Source organism: Triturus cristatus, chromosome 9 (assembly GCF_964204655.1).
Source record: "Triturus cristatus chromosome 9, aTriCri1.1, whole genome shotgun sequence".
NCBI lineage: Eukaryota > Metazoa > Chordata > Amphibia > Caudata > Salamandridae > Triturus > Triturus cristatus.
This window is the reverse complement of record NC_140592.1, coordinates 560,631,296-560,655,096: the sequence shown is the minus strand read 5'-3', so window position 1 is coordinate 560,655,096 and position 23,801 is coordinate 560,631,296. Positions and strand designations below refer to the sequence as shown.

Sequence of the window (23,801 nt, the reverse complement as noted above, 5' to 3'; positions counted from 1 at the left end):
GCACTGTCTAGCTCGACCTAAAAATTAGTACTTGCTTTTTGAATTTGATTGGAAAAGCATAGATTTTTAGAGAGCAAATCTACAGCAGAAATCTTGCTCATGCGAAACCTGTAATTAACAAACGTTTACCTGTAGTATGAGTTAATAAATCGGTACTAATTCACAATCATAGGCCTACTGATGCAGTCTTTAATTTTCTGTAAGAATGAGGTCTCTAATTCGTACGTTATTTCTGGTTTTACATTGATTCGGCATTATTATTATTTTTTTAAATATGGGCATTTTATTTCTTGATGCCTTATAGAAATTGAATTTAAAGCAGTCTAACATTTTTTGCAAAACTGCTGCCATCGATCTTCTCTATTTAAAGTTGCAAATATTTTCATATACATTTTTATTTGAAATCATAAATCACTAATGTTTACGTTCTTTAGCAGCTACACACGGACTTTTATATTTGAGGTTTCCGCACTATGGAGAGGATGTGCCACACCCGATGTGGTGTTTACCCCAGAACTGCCGACTTTGAAACTGGGGAGCCAGGTTCGAGTCTAGGTGTCCTCTCAACATCCTGTGATTCTGAACAAATTAATAATCTTCACGTGGAATTAAAACAAGCATTTGCAATGCAATAGGTCTCGCATTTACAGGAGTTTGAGCTATTGGCATTGTAAATGACAATGCCTTTTATTTATGTTTTGGTTTTTAAAACATAAATAAAAGGCATTGTCATTTGCAATGCGAATAGCTTAAACCCTCGCAAATGCGAGACCTATTGCACTGCAAATGCTTGTTTACAAGGAGGGGTGGGTGGGAGGCGCACACATCTTCAAGTAACCCTGCTGGGCCCAAATAAAGAATGAAACTGCCTTTTGTGCTCGCTCAGATCGTCTGTGTACTGTGCTATTTGTGAAAGACAGAGGGGGGGGCGCGGGCAAAGCAAAAAGGAAAGACAAGGGGGCGGAGAGTCGGGCATTGTGAGTCAGCAACATTGAAACTGTATTTGAAAATAAATGCTGAGACGGACAAGAGACAGAAGGAAATACAGAAGAAAGAAGATGCGACAAAAATAAATAAAAAATTTCAATACAAAGAAAGACAAGCATTGGCCACGAAAGTCATCATGATCGCTGTGAAAGCGAAAGTGATCGCGATGACGCAGAAAGGCGTTCATGAGTGCTGCTGGCTGGCCTAGCGCATGGCGGCTGCGCGCATGCTCGCTCACGTGCACGCAAGCACTAGGTCAGTCAGCAGCACCTAAAAATTAATGTAACTGATGCTTATGTAAAGAGCTCCAATACCTTCATGTTGAGTTCGAGCTATCTAAAACTGCAAAAATAAGCACTGTATATATCTGAAAATAATCAAGTAGCATTCTTGAAGAATTAGTATAAAAAACACAAGATGATCAATTTTGCAAACCTGTGTACCACATTTTTAATCCCTGTCAGCACCGCTACCTGAACTTGCAATGTGCAGTTTCTTTACAGAACTTGCCCTAACAATAAAAACTTTGCATTAATGACTCGTATTCAAATTTAAACAACTTGTACTTTTGCAGTCGATAATTCCTTTTTGAAGTGAACATTGAAGTCTAGTGTACAAACAGGCACAAAGTTTCATCGTTTACCACAGACTATATGTCCTGGGCGCTGGGCAACATAAATGCCACATCCTATGCAGTGTATATATGTGGTGTTCTCTTGATCATTTAATTTTGTTAAATCTTTTTATTTTTACTGATCCCTTTTGTATCCAAAATTGCTTTCATGTTGTTAAACAGAAAGTGGGTAACGGGGGTTAAGTGGGGATGTAGAATGTCTGTATTGCTATTTTTTATGCCTGACCAACTACTGTTGAAGAAATGAAAAAATCTCTAGCAATTGAGATGGGAAAGAGAGTGAAGTTTGTGTGTAAACTTCGATTAGACTGTAAGGAGTAGAAAGGGAATGCCTCCTTGTTTATTAAATGGCCTGAGATATGTTTTTTTCTTTCCTCAACGCGCACAATCCCACTACTATTTTCTAATTATATTTGGCAACATAGATGTTTTGCATGTGCACTACTGTCTATGAAGGCAGTCAGTAATGATTATTTTCCCTCTTCCAACATATAGTTGGAAGTTGGAGAGAGCTAATATTCGATAGAGATATATAGCCACAGATTCCTTAGCTCCGAATCCTCCCCAGGTGCCAGAGGGCGTCGAGGAACTCTGCAGTGACGTCGTCACCAGATCGTGATGCCAACAGAGTCCATATAACCTTCCCCCATACCTGCTGTTGACTTTTTCTTCTTTTCCACGCTAACAACGTGGTGCCGCACTGCAGTTCCCCTGGCCTTTTTTCTGCCTACTTGACGTTTTTTCATCGACTGAGGTTGTCAATGTCCTCGGGGTTCAAGCCTTGTGAGTCCTGTGGACGACAGATGTCTGCCATGGATCCTCACTCAATTTGCATATGGTGCCTGGGTGAGCACCATGACTCCGAAGCGTGTGACTCCTGTTGCCAGCTCTGACGGAAAGCGCACAGGAAACCTTGAATGAAGCTCCTTGCAGCGTCTATTTCACAGTCATCAAAGACTTGTTGTTGTCCTTGGCCCCCTACGCGCTCTACGGAGCGACCGTGCGTCTACGTAAGGAGCTGTCCCGCTGGCTCATTCTCCTTTGACGTCCGGAGGTAAGCTTCGGCGGTTAAAGTTGCGGTGCTGCCCCTCTTCCTTGCCTTCCCCACTCTTCTGTTGAAGGGTCAGTGCATGGGCACCCCGCATCTCCAACCTATCCTGGGACCGGGGCGTCTTTGACCCAGATGAGACAATATTCTCAAACTCTTCATTTAATTCTTGTATCGTCACCTCCCTTTGGAGTGACCTCAGGCCCCATGGAAGTGCATGAGGTCATGCCTGTGACCCTGCCGGCTTAGTCTCCCCAGGCTTCGGTCTGTTTCCTGTGTGTAACACCTTAGCTACACCAGTGCACAGCCCATCGAGGCTCCCACCTTCGGCTCATGCTTCTGGTCCGTCCAGTCCGATGTCGGTATCGAACTCTTGTCTGCTGGCCCCCATAGTGGTGCTGTCGACACTTCTTCCGACGTCAAGCCGTCGACTTCTTGACGTCACACATATGGTCGCCTGGTCTTCTATACAGTGTACGTAGCTGCATTTTACCTACACCCTTGGTGACCTGGTTCAACCTTCTTGGTTGTACTTATCTGTTTTCTTCCCTCTCTTCAATGAACGTCTCAGTTACATTATTTCGGAGGATGCCTTGTATATCTGTGCGCCAGGGAGAGGTACAGAGACCTGAGAGGATTGTGGCAGCTTTCTCAGCAAACCCCAGAAGAATTTCGTTTTATCTCTACTGAAGAAGGATGAAATCCAGAAACACATGTGTCTAGAGATTAACAGCACTAACCTGCACCAACTTTAGTGAGACACTCTGCAAAATTTCAAGTAAGCATTTAATTTGAACTGCATGTACCAGGATGCAAAGGGGTGAACTGTGCTGGGAGGTAGCAGTGTGCTCCCATCCCCCTTCTGTTTCAAAAAGGCTCCCTTTAGCCACTGGGCTGACGAGCTCATGGGAGGCACCTGTGCGCCAGGGAGAGGTACAGAGACCGGAGAGGATTGTGGCAGCTTTCTCAGCAAACCCCAGAAGAATTTCGTTTTATCTCTACTGAAGAAGGATGAAATCCAGAAACACATGTGTCTAGAGATTAACAGCACTAACCTGCACCAACTTTGGTGAGACACTCTGCAAAATTTCAAGTAAGCATTTAATTTGAACTGCATGTACCAGGATGCAAAGGGGCGAACTGTCCTGGGAGGTAGCAGTGTGCTCCCATCCCCCTTCTGTTTCAAAAAGGCTCCCTTGAGCCACTGGGCTGACGAGCTCATGGGAGGCACCTGTGCGCCAGGGAGAGGTACAGAGACCTGAGAGGATTGTGGCAGCTTTCTCAGCAAACCCCAGAAGAATTTTGTTTTATCTCTACTGAAGAAGGATGAAATCCAGAAACACATGTGTCTAGAGATTAACAGCACTAACCTGCACCAACTTTGGTGAGACACTCTGCAAAATTTCAAGTAAGCATTTAATTTGAACTGCATGTACCAGGATGCAAAGGGGCGAACTGTGCTGGGAGGTAGCAGTGTGCTCCCATCCCCCTTCTGTTTAAAAAAGGCTCCCTTGAGCCACTGGGCTGACGAGCTCATGGGAGGCACCTGTGCGCCAGGGAGAGGTACAGAGACCTGAGAGGATTGTGGCAGCTTTCTCAGCAAACCCCAGAAGAATTTTGTTTTATCTCTACTGAAGAAGGATGAAATCCAGAAACACATGTGTCTAGAGATTAACAGCACTAACCTGCACCAACTTTGGTGAGACACTTTGCAAAATTTCAAGTAAGCATTTAATTTGAACTGCATGTACCAGGATGCAAAGGGGCGAACTGTGCTGGGAGGTAGCAGTGTGCTCCCATCCCCCTTCTGTTTCAAAAAGGCTCCCTTGAGCCACTGGGCTGACGAGCTCATGGGAGGCACCTGTGCGGCAGGGAGAGGTACAGAGACCTGAGAGGATTGTGGCAGCTTTCTCAGCAAACCCCAGAAGAATTTCGTTTTATCTCTACTGAAGAAGGATGAAATCCAGAAACACATGTGTCTAGAGATTAACAGCACTAACCTGCACCAACTTTGGTGAGACACTCTGCAAAATTTCAAGTAAGCATTTAATTTGAACTGCATGTACCAGGATGCAAAGGGGCGAACTGTGCTGGGAGGTAGCAGTGTGCTCCCATCCCCCTTCTGTTTCAAAAAGGCTCCCTTGAGCCACTGGGCTGACGAGCTCATGGGAGGCACCTGTGCGCCAGGGAGAGGTACAGAGACCTGAGAGGATTGTGGCAGCTTTCTCAGCAAACCCCAGAAGAATTTTGTTTTATCTCTACTGAAGAAGGATGAAATCCAGAAACACGTGTCTAGTGATTAACAGCACTAACCTGCACCAACTTTGGTGAGACACTTTGCAAAATTTCAAGTAAGCATTTAATTTGAACTGCATGTACCAGGATGCAAAGGGGCGAACTGTGCTGGGAGGTAGCAGTGTGCTCCCATCCCCCTTCTGTTTCAAAAAGGCTCCCTTGAGCCACTGGGCTGACGAGCTCATGGGAGGCACCTGTGCGGCAGGGAGAGGTACAGAGACCTGAGAGGATTGTGGCAGCTTTCTCAGCAAACCCCAGAAGAATTTCGTTTTATCTCTACTGAAGAAGGATGAAATCCAGAAACACATGTCTAGAGATTAACAGCACTAACCTGCCCCAACTTTGGTGAGACACTCTGCAAAATTTCAAGTAAGCATTTAATTTGAACTGCATGTACCAGGATGCAAAGGGGCGAACTGTGCTGGGGGGTAGCAGTGTGCTCCCATCCCCCTTCTGCCTTGTATATCTATGAAGGTTCTCAGTATAAGAGCGGTTTCTTTTTTCCATTCTTGTCTTTCTAGAGATACTCTTCACCATTTATTTTTCTCGATCATTTTATGATCTTTTGGATGGTGTGGTCCTTTTCTATCTTTTGGACCAGCTTCTCCTATCTGAGGATCTTTGGTGAGGTCAGTACACAAACTCTCCTCTTGGGTATCTGATTTTAAAATAAGGAATCCGCAGCTAGATGTGTCTATCAGATAGATAAATTACTTACCTTCAGTAACGCCCTTATCTTGTAGAGACGGGATCTAGCCGCAATTTCCTTATCGACCCACCCATCCCCACTCTGCAAACTAAGGGCCCTCTGGTTTCCTAGATTCCTTCTTTGCTCCATACTGCAATTCTTTTAATCTGCACTTGTTGACACAAGATTTTTCCCTTTTTGGCACACTGTTTCCTGAGACTGTTTCTCTAAGGGGCTCTGCGTTGTTGGTGTGGAAAAGGTCACAAAAGAAACGGACGTCCACGCATTGGGGGAGGACCTGTATGGATTCCGTTGACGTCGCATTCGGGAGGCTGACGCGCCGAGATACTGCTGACAAAATTTCCTGATCCGTTCTCGCGCCTGGGGAAGATTCTAAGATGAGGAATCTGCAGCTAGATACTGTCTCTACCAGATAAGGCATTACCCAAGGTAAGTAACTTCTCTAACTAGAAATATTGAATGTTAAACTGCCTTTGTATCCTAACAGGATCCATAAATAAAATGACTGCCAGATCTTGTACATTGACTAAACCCTGTCTACTTACAACTCTGAATCGGGAATTGTTCCAGTTTGTGTGGTTAATAACTCGTGTTGTATTTGAGGATTCAGAAGTGCTTAATGTTAATTTATGTAATGCCTTATGTTCCCCCTCTTCCCAGATGCTGGTTCTGATGACTTGAGCAAGGTGGAGCAGACTGGCATCGAGTATGGTTCCTTCAACAGGTCAGGCGAGCCTGACAAGTGTGACCAGCTGCCGAGGTCAGACAAGCCACCAAGAGGCACTAGCAGCGCCTTCACCAGCCTGGCCCCAGTGTACATTCTCAAAAATGTAATCGTGCAAGAGGTTAGCAGTAATATCATTACCCACTTATATCGTCTGCTTCTTTGGTGGTTTTTGAGAGTGCCTGCAAGATTTCTGGTAAAGGGCTGGACCATACCAAGTGTCTGCAAAGAGAGAACGAGTGTGTATGCAGAGACAGAAGCTGGTGTGTGGTCAGAAAGGTAGGGGTGGCAGTGGTTGCCACTCTCCTGAGCAAGACTCCAAGAAAAAAGCGGAAGGCCAGTGTTGTGTATTACCAGTCATAAAAATTGTAAATGTGTTGAGCACCTAGTTCATAAAGAATTGTTTTTCACAAACATGAATCCGCTGCCAGTGACTATGAGAATCAGACCCTTCAACTAAAGATGGTAATTAGTGTTGATAGCATTCCTGTTTTCTAAATGTTACAAGACCCTTAGGATATTGTCTCTGTCCGTAACGTGCTGCTGAATTGCACTAATATAATTATATAGGTATTCTATAACCTCATACATGCAAGGCATATTCCACAACAAAGTTGCTTCATATTGCATTGCTTAGAATCGATCTAGGGACTTGTGGCGTTGATTTGCTTGACATTTTTTAGGTAAAATTGAAAATGTCTTTCTTTTTCTATTGCTCAGCTTAAAATAACTCATTGGGCACTTGCATTTATATTAAATAGTTGTAAAACTTTTGGCGCACTTTGGCGGCCTAACGTTGAAATTCTAAATTTTGGATCGATTCTGGCCTGTTAACAAGTGTTTAGTGGCAGTCATTAAACAGATTTAAGTCAAGGTAAATTATTGTGGGGTACCTGTTGATAATATTGCCATGCCCCAGGCATATATTGCCCCCTGAAGCTGTAGGCGGTGGATGGAATTATAAGTGCTTCTCGCTGTGAGCTCTCTGACACCCCTCCCTTGTTGCATGCTCGTGCCTGCGCACAGGCCAAGATGGATCACTGAGTGCATTGGCCACGCAGGAGCAACGGTAGGACACATCGGGGGTGGGAGCTAGACAATGGTCTTTTGAAGCTCGGAGACATTTTGAGGCTCTCTCTCCCTCACCAAGAAAACCCTGGGAGTATGGAGAAGAGTGTTTTGCTTTGAGCGTTTCAAGTACATTGGAAGAGATTGAAGTGTTCTGGAGTGCTTTAAATGCTCCTTTGTTTGTGCTGGTGGCCGCATCCATCATTAAAGACCAGTAGAGGAGGTAAGGGGCTGATACCATTTGACACTGCATTCTCTTCGTTTCTGTAAATTACAGCGCACATAGACTCGAAGCCTTTCAGCTGCACGAAGTGGACTAACTGTCCCAGCATACCACAGGAGCAGAGGAGGAGCCCTACACCTCACAGCGCCTGAGCTTGGTTACTGTTCATCTGAGTCCGTGCCCGTCGGAGACCAGAGATGACTAGGCTAGGCTGGGCTACCCCTCTGACATCTTGTCTAAAGGACTGTTGTTAGACCTGGCACCTTGGCGTGAGTCTCCCTTCCACATTTTGTCGCTGTGCCTCATGTGTTTTGCTGGTGTTAGCTGCTCAGAGCACTGTGCCACTGCCACCCAGTGCCACAGTGCAAGTGCTCCCTATTTAAAATGTATATGTTGGTTGGATTCCATGATTGGCTTATTTGGTTTACTGTCAGACCCCAGTAAAGCGCACCAGGAGTGCCAGGGCTTGTAAATACAAATGCTGCTGGTGGGCTTGCAGCACTGGTTGTGCCACCCACAGAAGCGGCCTAGTAAAATGTGTTTAAGGTCTGCCATTGCAGAACCTGCGTGCAGTCTGGTACTGTCATGCTGACTGGGCAAGTGCACCCACTTCCCAGTCCCTAAACCTTCCCTTAACTTCATATTAGTCACCCCTATGGTAGGCCCAAGGGCAGGGTGCATTGTAAGCATAAGGTAGGACAAGCCCTGATGTGTGTGGCATGTCCTAATAGTGAATTACAGCCATTTTCGTTATTCACTACTGCAAGGCTACCTGTTCCCATAGGCCAGAATGGGCTGTTAGAATTGTTACATCCTATGATCCTAACAGACCCAGGGAACATGGTAGAAAAACGAGTTTAGTATGCCTGAACTCAGAATAATAAAATACATCTTTTAGTAAAGTTTGTTTTAATATTCTGTGTTTGCAAATACCACTTTTAGAAAGTTGGTATTTGCTTGCCTAACCATTTCAGCCCGCCTCTGCTATGATGTGTATCTGCCTGTCTGGTTTGTGTGAGTGACAGGGCTGGCGAAACCCGAGGGGCGGGGCTAAGTAGCCTGGGGGTGAATAGAGAGATTGACATCCAGATGGGTGGGAGGAGTGCACCTGGACTCTGAATAGGGCTGTGCTCTGCCACCACAATGCTGGCTCCACCTCCTGTGGAGCGGCTGATGTCTCTGCCCTGCACCCTGAATAGAAAGTCAGAGTCATGTCAACAAAGTGCCCAGGAACTGGTTTGAACTGGGCAAAGGCCCCTCTACCCCAGAGGAACAAAGGAATTAGGGGTATAAGTATTGGGACCCTGCTCCCAAGAAATTAGATCCTGCTTGACAAGAAGAACCTCTGCCTGAGGAGAAGGAACTGTAAGGAGGAGTACTGTCCCTGACCTGGGGGATTGGCCTGCAGTGGTTGCCTTGCTTCTGAAGGAGAGGAGAAAGACTACAAAGACTTTATTTCAACTTGTGCTTAAAAAGATCTCCAAGGGCTTGGAATAGAGCTTGCCTCCTGCTGAAGTCTCAGGAACAACAGACTTCACCGCCCAGCTCCCCAAAGTTCTTTGGAAGTGCCTGCTGCTGTTGTTGGGCCTTCTGAGGGACTGCGTGTCGCAAGGAGCTGGAAGCGCGACTCAAGGAGGAGAAGCGTGCCGCCGTCGGAGCTGTTGTCGTCGCATCTCGTAAAGTGTGTCGCAGCTGCAACATCGCATCGAGCGGAAGCGTCTCGCATCATCCAGGAAGTGTCTCGCAACGCCGAAGGAGCGTGTCGCCATCGCAGCCATCGTAGCTGACGCATCGCACCGCATCAAGAGAAAAGTCTCGCATCGAGGAAGAAGCGTGTCGCCATCGTAGCTGTCGCATTGCACCGCATCAAGAAAAGCGCCTCGCATCCACGGAGAAGCGTGCCGCCGTCGGAGCTGCTGTCGTCGCATCGCGTAAAAGGGTGTCGCCGCTGCAACATCGCATCGAGCGGAAGCGTCTCGCAAACGTCGGAGAAGAGTGCCGCTGCCAAGGCCGCTGTCGTCGCATCGCGTAAAGGGTGATGCCGCTCCAGCTGACGCGTCGAGTCTTCTCGCAACATCGGAGAAGCGTAACGCATCTGGAAGATCTTCACGTCTTTATTTCTTTGCACCAAAAACTTAATCGCATCAACATCGTTGCAACACTTTTGTTGCCCTGCGTGTCGCATCTAAAAGGTACATTGACTTAAAGTGTCGCATTTAAGAACTTAAGAGAACTAAGCAAAATTCTACCACCTAAAGTAACAGTATTGTTGTGTATTGTTGTCGTTTAATGGTCTTGTGATAACTCTATATAAAGAATCCTTATTTTTAAGATAAGACCTGTGTGGTGTCCATTTGTAGTGTTGTCACTTGGTTACTGTATGTGTTCACAAATGCTTAACCTAAGCCTTGTCTGCTCGCGCCAAGATACCTAGAGGGTGAGCAGGGGTTATTTTAGGAGTGTAACCCCTTACCCTGACTAGAGGAAAGGTTCCCTGCTTGTCACAAGTACCTACCTGTGCCAACCAGAGAACCCGGATTCTAACAACTGTCCACTACTATACCATGCTTAGTAAGATACTCTCATTTTGATCTACGTCGTTATCGAACAGACTGCTTAACTGGAAAAAAGGAAGGCAGTGGATGATAGATGTGGCCATTGCGGACCCAGCAAAGAAGGGCTCCAAACCAGCTGGCAAGAACTGCGTTATGGACGGAATTTATTACCTCCTGGTGGAAAAAGAGGAGATTTAAAGTGCTCCTGCTGTCCCGGAGGTTATTGCTCTACCAAATTCAATCTCCACCCAGGTAAAGTAAAAAAGGCCAAAGAAGAGGGTTCTGGACATGTTCCCATTGAAAAAGAACCTGGTCGCATCCCCCACGCCATTAAGGAGAGAACATTTTTTAATACTAGTACAGTCGATCAGAGTATGGGGCATAATGCCCCAGTTTTCGTTAACCCTGTTGTGTTATGTGAAAATAGGTTCTCTGTACTTTGGACCAAGATGGGCTGGGGGGAATTGCGGACCATATACCGACCATATCACTGAGGCCAGCGAGCCTGAAGTAGATAAACTTATGGGGGTGATTGAGAGGCAGTGACGTGAGGTAGGGTACTTGAGACCGGTTATAATAACCCTGGAGGGGGGGTGTGGCCGACCACTGGGAAAGATGGCCGCACACTAGCACGGGTCCGGCAGGACACTCCCAATAATCTTAAAATCCGTACACTAATCCAGCGAAGCATGAGCCACTGCTGCTAAAACTAGCACCGTATGCCACCAGGACGGCAATGAACCCACTTTCGATCGAATTATGCGCTCCTTGGTGAAGATCCAGCTGAGTGCGTACTTGGGAGCCCAGCAGCGAGATTGGCGTAGAGGAGGAGGGGCGTGCGACTGCCACAAGGCCGACAGTGGAAGTGCCTGCGACGGAAGGGGGAGAGCGCTGGAGGCGCGTCGTGATTTCCCCAGACCATCCTCACACAGTGATCCGGCCTGCCCGAGTGATCGGGCAGGCCCGGCTTGGCACAGGAGGGTCGGGACCCGGCATTGACGGAAGCGGCCTGGAGTCGGGGCGCCACCAAAATGGAGGTCGGCGGTGCGTAGCAGTGGCGGCACCAGAGGGTTGACATCAGGGGAGCGGCTTGCCCTCATCGATGGATCGGACTACCCTTGGGGCAGGAGGACAGCTGTGGGTCGTGCCTGCCGAATCGCTGTTCTGGCTGCTCCATGCTTGGGCTAGCACGGATTGGGGAGAGTGATTATCTGAGGGACTGATTGTGGATGCCGAGTGTAGCGGCCTGCCGATAGGCTGTGGAGCACTGCACGGGTGCGCAGAGTCGACAGCAGCCGGCCCAGGAGCTGGGGGGAAACGGCCTGGCAGGCCGCGCAAGTAGCAAGTATATTAGCAAGCTTGGACCACACCTTCGTTAGCGGCAACTCCACCCCGACCCCCCCCCCCCCCCCCCCCCCATTGCACAGGGACTCTTCAGCTGGTGACCAGGACCATGGGCAGCATTTCCATCCGCTATAGTGAGGCACCATAGACACAGCAGGCAGGGTGCGTGACACCACGCAGGAGAAGGGTTGCCGACCATCAGTGGGCCGCTGGTTGGACACTTGAACACCGCCTGGTGCAGGTGAACTCAGATAGGCCTGCGAGAGTACAGTCAGCCTCGCGCAGGCAGTGGAGAGTAGGCGGCTAGGGCGGACAGGCTGAGTAGGCCTGGTGCCACCCAAGATGGCCGGAGGGCGAAGTGGAAAAGCTGCACTGCAAATGAAGATGGAAGAGTATGCCTGGCAGAAAGGGTCAAGCCCACAGGAGAAAGAAGTGGACGAAAAGCCAGGGACGAAGCAGACGCCGGATGGGCAGTAGGAACTGACCCTGCATTATATCATGACAGTGATTACCACTGTAAGAACCTCGCTCGAAACCAGAATTGACGTTGTCTCAGCGGAGGTCTCTTTGGTCAGGGCAGACATCCGGAACATGAACACTAGAACCAGTGAGTTTGAGGCCACCTCCACCTCATTAGTCAAAGACTCGTTGACTTTCCAGAAACAAATTGCGGATCTACAAGCATGAACAAATAGAATGGAAAGTCAATTGGATGAAGGTGAGGACGTTCAAGACATACCTACGATTAAGATACGGAATGTACAGCAATGGCTCATGCAGATAGAAGCTGGTTATTGGGTGCAGGGTTGGGCCATGCACCTTGACACTTTGGTGGGGTGGGCGATAGGCGCTCTGCAGAGTTGGGGAGGCAAGGGTTACACACCCGCAATGCAGGGAGGGATGGGGGTGGGGATGGGTTTGTTTGGGGGCGAGGAATTTGGTCACTGTGATTCAGTAGTTGTAACGGGGACCTGGCCTAGTTCGTAGGCTAGAGTACATTGGGTTGTACAGGCTAGTTTGGCAAGTTCTACACATAGTTTAGGTAACACACGAAGCGTCCAGTAGAGCGTAGGAATTTTTCCACATTTTGCGCGATAGAGTATCCACCATCGGATATCGGAGTATTGACTGCCCTATGCAGCAATCAGGTGAGGACCGCAACAATTCCACTGACTGGGGCAGTAATCAAAACTGACAGGAATGGGTCCGATGCCAGTGTGAAGTATTAGACTGCTGTCCTGGAATGTTAACGGACTGGGTGACAAGTTGAATATATATTGCAATACCGAAAACTACAAGCACCGGACGTGGTCCTGTTGTAGGAAATGCACTTCCCCTTGGAAGGCCTGTAAGGCAATGAATAGGTGCGGGATACCAACTGATAGTGCACTCCGCATTTAGCTCGGGTTCCTTCCAGGTGACAATTGACTGCACATGGACAGACACTATGAGCAGGTTTGCGGCATTCTCCGGGCGGTGGGAAGACCAAGTATTGAATCTAGTGTGTATGTACCACCTGGTCTTCAGGTGTCAGCTTTCCAGGACCTGGGGGATCTTCTACTCACCCTCCCTGAGGGGTGGCTCCTAGTGTGCGGGATTTTAATTCCATAGTTTCGGGTCGCATTGACCGGTGCCCGCTGATAGAGCTCCCACCCTCACGTATGCAAATACATGACTTCCTGGGCATGATGGATCTGTTAGATGCCTGGCGGGCGCTCCACCCCGTGGAGGCGCAATACACGTTTTACTCCGGGGTTCATCAGAGCTTATCCAGGATTGACTATGTTATAGTGCCGACGGCCCAGCTGGGACAATTTGGAGAAGTGCGCTATTTGGGGAGGGGTATTTCGGATCACTCCCCGTTTTGGTTTCTGATAGAGGCGGGGGCGCCGTAAATAGGTAGAACAAAGCAAACAGAAAGAGCTGATGGATGGAGTGCTGAAACTTTTCAAACACTCACCTCCAGTCACAGATCTGGGTTGAATCCTTCATCATTCTTTAGCTCACTTTTCCACCCCAGTTCAGACTCAGCTATATGCAAATCAGTCTTGACCCATGGGAATAGTCCAGCCCGAACTGCCAAGCCAGGTCCTCCCTGGACTGGAAACAAGCATCCTAGGACCGGTTTCGGGGTTTCGCCACTAATCAGCCAGGATCGCTTGATTCCAGTGGCACAGTGAGCCCGGCACCCACGTCTGGGGATACCAGGCGAACTCAGGGCGAGGAAGCAAAAGACACACAATTGATGGACAGCACTCTGTCCATCATCTCCTTGTGTTTGCTTTGTTCGCCCTAACTTGGCAGGGTATGCCCAGACGTGGGTCCCTTGCTCACTTTGCCACTGGATTCAATTTAGCCTGGCAGAAGAAGGCGCTATTAGCACGAAACCGGTCCCAGGATGCTTGTTTCCGGTCCAGGGAAGACATGGCTTGGCAGTTCGGGCTGGACTGTTCCCATGAGGTACAAGGTCAAGACTGATTTGTATATGGCCAGGTCTAAACTGGGGGGCATGGTGAGCAAAAGAATGATGGATTTAACCCAGATCTCTTGACTGGGGGTGATTGTTTTGATTTGTTCTGTATTCCGTCCATCAATTGTGTGTTTTTTTGGCAAATGGTAGAACGACCCCAATCAACCCGTGGTTCCTCAAGAACCCGCTGATTAGTGAGCAACTTATTAGGGAATTTGAGCTCTACTACCAGGAAAACGAGGGTTCGCACGGACCCTTTGGGAGGCCTTCAAAGTGGTGATACAGGGCTATGTGGTCTTCTTCATCGCTGGGACCCGGAAAGAGAATCCTGGGCAATTAGCTGGATTGGAGGCAGACATCCTACATTTAAAACAGGAGAGGCAGGATTCCCAATCAGAGGAGGCTGAAGTTGAAAACGAAGGAGTACATGTCCCTAGTATTAGATGCTGCTAGAGCACAGCATAGGGCCACGCTCAGTAAGATATAAAACGTCAGCGATAAGGCAGGGAAACTGCTTGCATGGTTGGATCGCCATGAGCGGGGCAAACGTCTGGTAATGGAATTGACAGGTGAGTCTGGTTTGCGTCTTACTGACCCTCAGGCGATCGCAGATGAATTTGGGAATTATCATTAGCAGATTTACAGATCCCACACGACCTCCACGGAGCAGGAAGCAGGCTCTTTGCTGGCCATCTATCCTTCCCCACTCTTTCACAAGATGAACAGGCTGACCTCGCTGCGGAACTCGCATGCACGGAGGTAGAAAGGCCGATAGGGGATCTCCATGTAGGACAGGCAATGGGCCCTAATGGTCTACCGATCAAGTTGTAGAAGTTGGCGCCAAGTACACCCGCTCCATATCTAACTAACCTGTTTTTGGTGAGCCAAGAGCAGGGGATTCTTCCATCAGATCAGAGGCTGGCCACCATTGTGGTCATCCACAAGGGTGGGAAACCAAAGGATAGGTGCTTGTCGTAGTGCCCAATCTCCCTGCTCAACGCGGAGGCCAAGATCCTGGCGAAAAATTTGGCCACTCGTTCACTACCAGTCTTGATCAAACTCGTGCACCCAGATCAATCTGGCTTTATACCAGCTCTGAACACCTCTCTTAATCTCCGGCGGCTACATGGTGGAATAGGGCGACTGGCCACAGGTCGGAAGACGGGCTGGTGAAGTCCCTCGATGCTACCATGGCATTTGATACGATTGAGTGGTCCTACATGTTCGCAGTCCTGAAGAAACTAGACTTTAGTCCTGGTCTTCTGAGCTGGGTCCAACTCCTGTACCGGGTCCCACTGGCTCAAGTTGTGGTTAACAATCGGAAGTCCCAGTGTTTACCCCTAAGAGGGGGACCAGGCATGGTTGCCCTTTATCCCCGTTACTCTTTGCCCTAATGTTGGAACCACTTGCTATGTGGATACGGAAAGACCCAATATTGAGGGGTCTTAGGTGGTCCAATGAATGGGAGGACTGCGTCTCCTTGTATGCGGATGAAATTTTATTGTACATGGCGTCGCCTGGTCCCTCTCTGAACAGGGCTCTACACTACTTTCCGGAGACACTCTGGTTACTGTATCAACTGGGCGAAGTCTGTAATTTACGTTGGTGGTAGGTCAGTATTTTTGGTGTTTATTGTCTCTGACCTGGCGCATTGTGTGGATGTACATGGGATAGATATAGATGTATGTAGTCTTTGTATATATGTAATTATATGTTTCTGTGGATATTTTAGATTTTGCTTTACCCTTGTCCTGAGGAGGCCAGAAGAAACTGACGGCTGAAACGCGTCCGCGTTGACAGCTTGTATATAGAGAAGTCACCATTATTGCAAATATGTTGAACTGTTTAGAAGCACATTTTTTTTTAAAGATAGAGAGGTGTTGTACCTCATGTGCTAGAAGGACTACCTCTAAGTGTATCACCCAGATATTACGGGTGAACACTAGTGCTGCAAAACAAATTTCGTTAGGGTATTGGAGATACTGAGTCTTGTGTGTGTGCGTGTGTGTGTGTGTGTGTGTGTATGTGTATATATATATGTGTATATATACACATATATATATATATATATATACACATTAAACACAAGATTATACAACATTAATCAGCAAAATCTTAGATTCACCTCTTCCATCAGTGAGTGTGAAGCTGAATTTTTAGATGTTTTTTTTTTTTTTTTTTTTTTGAAACCGTTTATTACAAATCTCAAGAATATACAAATATGGGCCCACAACCTTCCGGCCGGCCGCTAGGAATGGCAGAAACATATGGCATACGTTCATAGAACACTTGGCGTTACAAAGGAGCAGAAGCAGGAGTTATCAACATCATGGGCCACAGCCATAATACCCCACAGTACGGTTTCATTTTATACAAACAACAAGAAAACAACACCCACAAGGCTACCCACAGTCAAAAGTAGCAGCACGTGCTCCCCAATGGGGAACCCCAACTATCCAGAGGAGTCCAAAGAGGGGAAGGGAAACAGAGCGAGGACTGGGGGAACCCTGTGCCCGGGGCTAGGGGAAGGAGTCAGCTAAGGGGACGGGGCTGGTGAGGCAGCAGGCAGCAACGGTGGCGCGCAAATACTCCCACGGTAGGCGTTCCAGGGGCCCCACACTTTCACCCATGTCCCAGGCTTACCCCTCGCCACATACACCACCTTTTCTCGAAACATGCACCAGTCCATGTGCTCTTTCCAGGCCGACACCGCCGGGGGGTTCTGGGATCCCCACAGTTGCGCGATATCACGCTTAGCAATCATATATCCCAGAGTCACCCACCACGTTTGCGGAGCCGAGTATTCAGTTGGTTCCCACACATTCAACAGGCATCTCCTCGCTTCCGGCAGCAGCGCAACACGCGTAACCACTCGCAGGACCTCGTGCACACCGCGCCAGAATCGCTCCACCTTCGGGCATTCCCATAGAATATGCAGGAAGGTCGCCACGGCACCACAACCACGCTTACACAATCCATCCTCAGTATAGCCCATACGCTGAAGCCTTGGCCCCGTCATGTAGAATTTTTAGATGTTAAAGTGTTTGTGCATCAGAATCATTTGGCTACTAAACTTTATCGAAAAAGCACTGCTGGCAATAATACTCTTCATGCCAGCAGTGCGCATCCTAGACATGTGATTGATAATATTCCGTTTGGAGAATTATTGAGGCTCAAACGGATCTGTAGTGAAGCCAATGATCTTAAAATCTGTACAACTGAAGCTCTGGAAAGGTTCAGACAAAGGGGCTATAGGGAATCAATCTTGAGGGAGGCAGTTCTTAAAACAGAAGCTAGAACTCGTGAATCACTATTTTTATCAACATCTAATATTTCTGTTGATAGTGATTCTGCAAATAACAGCCAAACCCCCAGGCTTATTATAGCCTATAGCAAACAGGCGAGACAAATCAGGTCCATTATTCAAGAACGGTGGCCGATATTAAAAACTGATTTGGTCTTAAAACCAAGATTACCGGATGGGCCAACAATTACATACCGGAGGGGACCCTCTTTAAGAACCCATGTTTGCCACGATTTTCCTGAGCTTAGAAAACAAGAAGAGTGGTTGAAATCCCGGCCGGGGTTCAAGCGCTGCTCCACATGTAGAGCGTGCAAATTTGGAATAAACACCAACCAATATTGCACACCATTCAGCCCAGATCCATTTGACATACGTGGATCTTTTACTTGCAAAACTGAATTTGCTATCTATGTACTAACTTGTACTTGTGATCTCAGATATGTCGGGAGCACCCGGCAACCAGTACACGTTAGAATTCTTCAGCATTTACGTGCCATTGTAAATAATGATGCATCGTATCCGGTGGCGAGGCATTTTAAGGTTTGTCACAACAACAATCTACAATGCCTCAATTATTTTGTAATCGCCTCGGTTCCTAAAATCAAGAGAGGTGGTGACCGTGACAAAATGCTTAGAAGATTAGAATCGGAATTTATTCTAAAACTAGATAGCAGATTCCCGAATGGGCTTAATACAACGGAGGATTTACATGTGTTTCTTTAACATTTCATTATGTATGGTTAGATTTCCTTAGAGTGTATTGCCCTGCCTGCTTCCACGTTAATATACTATGAATTTCCACTATTGTTCCCATTTTTTCTTTATATTCACATTTTATTTTTCCCTGTGTTTAATTACATGATTTAGGGATACATAAATGTGTTTTTTTCACTTCACGACATAGACTCTGTGATATGTCTGTTCAGACCATAAAATTAATAACAGTGAGTTCACTCACAATGTTTAGTTTTACAATATTTTAGAATTTAAACATTCAGGCGTTTTAATAAAACAATATTATTACTTAAACATTGCCAATTGCATTTCATGCTTTTAGGCGTATCTTATTTTGACCTCCATGGTTTGGTATCCATATCTTAAAATAATTGAATTATTGACAATATTGCATTATTTGCACAATTTTTTGTGTTTACATCTCTGCGTAATTTGCACATTGTAAAATAAGTTTTTTGTACTAGTTTTTATAAATTAGTGATATAAGGAATTTTAATCTATAATATTTGCACTTTATTGCGTTATTTGCACAGTCAATTGAGATTGGATACTATAATAACACTGACTATGGATTATATGCACTTTATGCCAAACAACTATGCATATTTACATATGTTTTGCGTAATTGTTTTGTCAGAATTGATACAAATTGAATATTTGACTTGCGCTTGATGATTTTGGATTTTAACCTGTTATTTTATCAATCATGTATAACGTGGTCTGATATGAAATTGTTTGGAAAACAGACTATTTAACTCTGAGTAGTGTGTCTTCACTTTCTAAATGTCACATGGTGTAAAAAAGATGGTGAAAAAAATGCAGCCAATTGAAAGCCTCAATGTATAAAATGGGCTCATTTTATTTAACTGACTGTCTGTGAGCAAGGGCGGATGCCCGAAAAGCGTCAGATTTGTGAAGACTCGGCTTTGAAATAAATTAACAACAATTGTGCCTTACTTTGGATCTGCGTGGTTTCTATTCTCCGTTGACACGGATTTTTTCGAGACTGCAAGTGTGGGATATATATATATATATATATATATATATATATATATATATATATATATATATATATATATATATACACACATACGTAGTATCGGCAGGGTAATTAATTGTGCCCTTACTAAAAATAAATTGGATATTCATCCCTCCGTACTTCCTTGTTATTCATCCATTTGATGTCCTCTGCCCACGTATAGGAGGGTGATTTGGGCATACCCCTTTTTTACCTTTACGTTTTTAGCGGCAAGCTCCCACCCCTCCCTAAGGGGTACAATATTACAGAAGCGACAGAAGGGTTCACGTACCTGTGGATTTATATCACTATAGACCTGGCAAGGTTCTATGAGCGTAACCTCTTTCCCCCACTGCAGAGCCTTTGAAGCGATATCAGCCACTGGAAAATGCTCCCGCTGTCCCTGCTGGCCTAAAAAAAATCCATTTTCATGACAGACAGGAAACTGATCAACAATATGATAGGCCCCCTTGTATGGCTCCGGGCTCGATGGGAGCATGATGTGGCGGGGCTGGAGGACGAGGAATGGCTGAAGGCCCTGGCCTCCCCTCGGGAGGTGGCCTTCTCCTCCAGGCTTAGTCTGGTGCAGTTAAAAATACTTCACAGAATTTACCATACCGGCCCTGCACTAGTGAGGATGGGTTATAAGACCGACCCGGAGTGTGTGAGGCAGTGTGGGCATGAGGGCACCTTCGCTCATATCATTTGGGAATTTGAGTACATTCAAAACTACCTCCGGAGTTGATGAAGTGTATGGAAGAAGCTGAATACAAAGTTGTGCCTGTTGAATATATGAGGACCCACAGACCTAAACAGTAAAGGGAGTCTTTGGGTGACGTTGGGATCCATGGTCGCCAAGCGGAATGTTGCCAAAAGGTGGGGAGCTCATGAGGCACCAACTGTTGTAGAATGGCAGAGAGACATGGACTGGTGCATGTTGATGGAACAAACATTTCATGAATCTAGGGGCTGTCCCGAAAAATGGTCGCAGGTATGGGAAAGATGGAACACTTTCATGGGCTGAATCTGCAAGGCCCCAAGGGTGGAGCATGACCGGGGTTTTATACAAAGTGAGTGAACACAGTGCAGTGGGTCTTTGTGCAACCGTTACTGAGCAATGGCTACTGATCGAATGTAATGGGACGTGCATACTCCTTAACTATTGTAATTGTGTAATGATACTATGTGTTATGTGGTCATCAATAAAAATAATTTTTTTTAAATCCCTGGAGGACAATCGATAAGGTGATCTTGCCAAAGGGTGCCAGTTAGACCCGTTTCCATGTAGAGGCCCAGAGGGTATGAAGACGTCGGCACCACTCACCCCTCTTTCAGAACAGGCAGAACTACCTCCTAGACCACATGTTCTTCACAAAACACTGGAGTCTGTGGCTCAGTCAAAACTCTCTCTTGGCCCTCAGGGCCAGTTAGTCCAGCCGCAGTCATGTAAAATCCTGGAAGTCTTTAGTTTTGTTCACAGCCCAAACGGAGGATGTGGTAAGCAGAATGGGTGTCAACTGTTTAGAGGTGAGCACGGATCATAACCCCCCTCATTTTGGACAGCAAAACGGTACTTGGCTGGATACAGTTCGGTGCATGTTGTTATTTCTCTCGGACTCTGTCAGATGATCCCACTAAGTCTCCTATGGTAAATTTGGTTCTACCTCCTGACTCCGTACCTAAAGTATTGGTTATGGTTAGGACCCCCCCTTCCAGGAAATAAATCTGAATCATGGAGGCAGCTCAAAAATAAATGTGTATAATGGTTGGGATGCAGGGTTGGCATGACCAATGTTTTGTTCCAAAATGTGATTATGGTTAGATGGTTCAGTTGGGTGGGAAGAAGAGCTAAGATACAGGATGGGAATTGCATTGTGATCAATTTCCGTGAACCCACATTGGTTGAGAAGATCCTCCATGTCTGTTACAGAACCCTCATTTTGCCTGAATCCATTATGATAGTCCCATTGGAGTATTTTTATAGACCGTCTAAGATGGCCACCTCTGTAAAGAACCTACACCCCTCCCAAGACATGGTTGGCACCCTTCCCATTACTGATAATCACCACTGCCTCCAGTCTAATGATAGATTTTCCTGCCAAAGCTGTCAGGATTGAATCCCTCTAAACTGCTCACAGCATGATCCCCTGGCATGGATCCCACAGAGGCCGATCTATCTCAATTACCTTAATTTGCCACCGGGGAGCATTCATGCCTTATCCTCTCAACCCCCCATGATCACGAACGCTGCAACCACTGATGGTTACAATAGTGACTTAGCTAAAGTTGGGTCCTTTTTTGGAACATAGCGGCTGTAGGAGAGTAGGATCTGCTTCACCTGTTTACCTCCACTTTTTGCTGGTGTTTCACTGTTTTTCGACTTTAGTCTGGCTGGGACCCTGCCATTCAGGGCCCCAGCCTATCTGTTTCCTCTCTAAAATGATTCCATGTACTTTAGATACAGTTCAGATTGGATCTGAGGTGCCCTTATAAGTCCCTAGTATATGGTATACTATGTACCCAGGGCATATGTACCCCAGAGGCCTACCAGGGGCTGAAGCATGTATTATGCCACCCCTGGAAAGCCACCCAAATTACACCACAGGTCTGCTACTGCAGCCTGGGTAAGGTGGTGCATGCACCCCTTACTGAGATATAGGTTCACTATATCTCACCATATACTGCACATACAAGCCTATCACTCACCCCTATGGCAGGTCTTATCAATCCTGAAGGCAGGGTGCTTGGTTATATGTGAGGGGGTGCCCAGGCATGAGCTGAGCCCCTCTGCAGCCTTCGGAATCTCTTCTCCGGGGTTGTCAGTAGTGCAGCCTGACCATATACTCTTAAGTGCATTATATCTAAAACGGTTAATGCTAACTTTGGACTGACTGCAGGGAAACATGTCGTGTTTGGTGTGAAACACCTTGGAATCATACCCCCACACCAGTATGATCCCACCCTTCTAGAGGGAGAGACATGACAGCACTGGTATACCCGGTAAAAACTTAATAGAGCCCTGGCATCACAAAATGGATGCTGCAGCCACAGACACAGGTCTGGCCTCCTGCTGCTGACCGAAACTCTGGCAGGGGAGGCCTGGACAATAGGTTTCCTGTCACAGGGAGGTATAACCACCTCCCAGACAGGCTTATGTGTATTGGGGCTGGGTGGGAGCACTCTCAGAGTGCTTTGAAGTCCTGCACTGGGGGCACATTTGGTGTCCCTGTGCATAGTCCATCTCAAACCGGTTCAGGGGCTTCCAGCCCCTGCTCTGGCACGAAATTGGATAAAGGAAATGGGTGTAGCCACCCCTCTTTCCAAACCCTCCCATAGGTGGGTCCCTAGAGCTAGTCCAACCCCTTCCTTGGGTATAAGTAAGGAACCTCTGTAAACAGAACTTTAGATATCCCTGGACGAAACTCTGAAGCTGAATCCTAGAACTTCGACGCTCTACTAAAGACTAGAGGACTGAAGAAATCTCCCTTGGGGTCAAGGAGTGACTCCCCTGCGTGGCAGGCACCAACAAAGCATTTTGCCGGTCTGCATCTCCGAAGCTCCTGCTGGACTCCGAAGTATTTGCATCCCAGGAAGAGGATTTCCAGATATTGCAGAGGCCGACCTGAGTCCCCAACAAAGCTGAGACCCGCAGCCTTCGTGAGTAGCGTCGAAACGGAAGTCCTGGTCACCGGGCACTTTTGCAAGTGCATTGACCTCTCGACGTCTCTTGAAGTCGTGCTTGGGGTTACTTGTAGCCCCCACCTCGAGCAGAGAATCCACCGAAGATTGTCAGCCTAGTCACCCCGAGTGACCCATGGGCTGCCATTTTGTCTTTCCTGTCGAGGTCCCTTCGCGTACCCTGGTCCGTCGACAGGTGGGTCCCTGTGAGGGTAACTTTGATTTTCCTTGGGCTTCCCTGGTTGCTCCAGATGTGCCCTGACTCCCTACCAAGTGGTGAGTCCCTCAGACCTTGCTGGTCTGCACCGAAGCATCTTTCTCCTTTCTGCGTGGGTTGCTGTTGCCAAGGCTTGTTGTTTTCAATCCGGGCACCGACGCTGCAGCACTCGACATCCTTCGGGGACAGCTCGAATCCAGCTCCTGGTCCTCCTCGACGCCTCCTAGTCCTCGTGGCTGAAGAGTCAAGCTTCACCTTCTTCACCTGAAATCACCCGACATCGGTGGGCATTCGCCTATCATGCTCCTGGTCACTGGCTAGTGACCCAGACTCTGTCCCCTCTGCTTTCAGGTTCTTCTCGACTTCAATCCAGGCTTGAATCGCTTCGGACACTTCGCATCTTCCCGGCAGCAGCACTTCTTTGCCAGCTCCCAGTGAAATCGACGACGTGACCCGACACCATTTGACACCTATGCACCCGGCTTCCCTGGGTGAGGTAACACGAGTACTCCGGTGCTCCCATGGGTGTTGACCCTAGAACTTCTAAGTCCCAAAGGGTTTGGTCCCGACTCATTTCTAAGTGTCCCTAATCTTTAAAAATCGACCCGCAACTTTCCCTATAGAAGCTAACGGGAGCTCGCGGCTGTGTTCTCACACTGCCCACGGCCCCCGTGGGTCCCCTGTGTCACTACCTTGGGTGGTTCCTTGGGGTCCCAGCGATTCTACAGGCTCTAGGCCTTGTGTCTAGTTAAGTTGTGGTTCTTATACCACCATTTTAGAATATGGTTTGGC

At 47.2% G+C, this 23,801-nt stretch overlaps 1 protein-coding gene across 2 annotated transcripts in view; it reads left to right on the top strand.

Moving 5' to 3' along the window:
- Window positions 1-23,801, top strand: part of LOC146798285 (CLOCK-interacting pacemaker-like) — a 217,382-nt gene that overhangs the window by 179,374 nt on the left and 14,207 nt on the right. For both annotated transcript variants that reach the window (XM_085625568.1, XM_085625567.1), the window contains exon 3: window positions 6,334-6,518. In XM_085625568.1, the coding sequence (XP_085481694.1) occupies window positions 6,334-6,518 (185 nt within the window). The remainder of the gene's footprint in view (window positions 1-6,333; window positions 6,519-23,801) is intronic.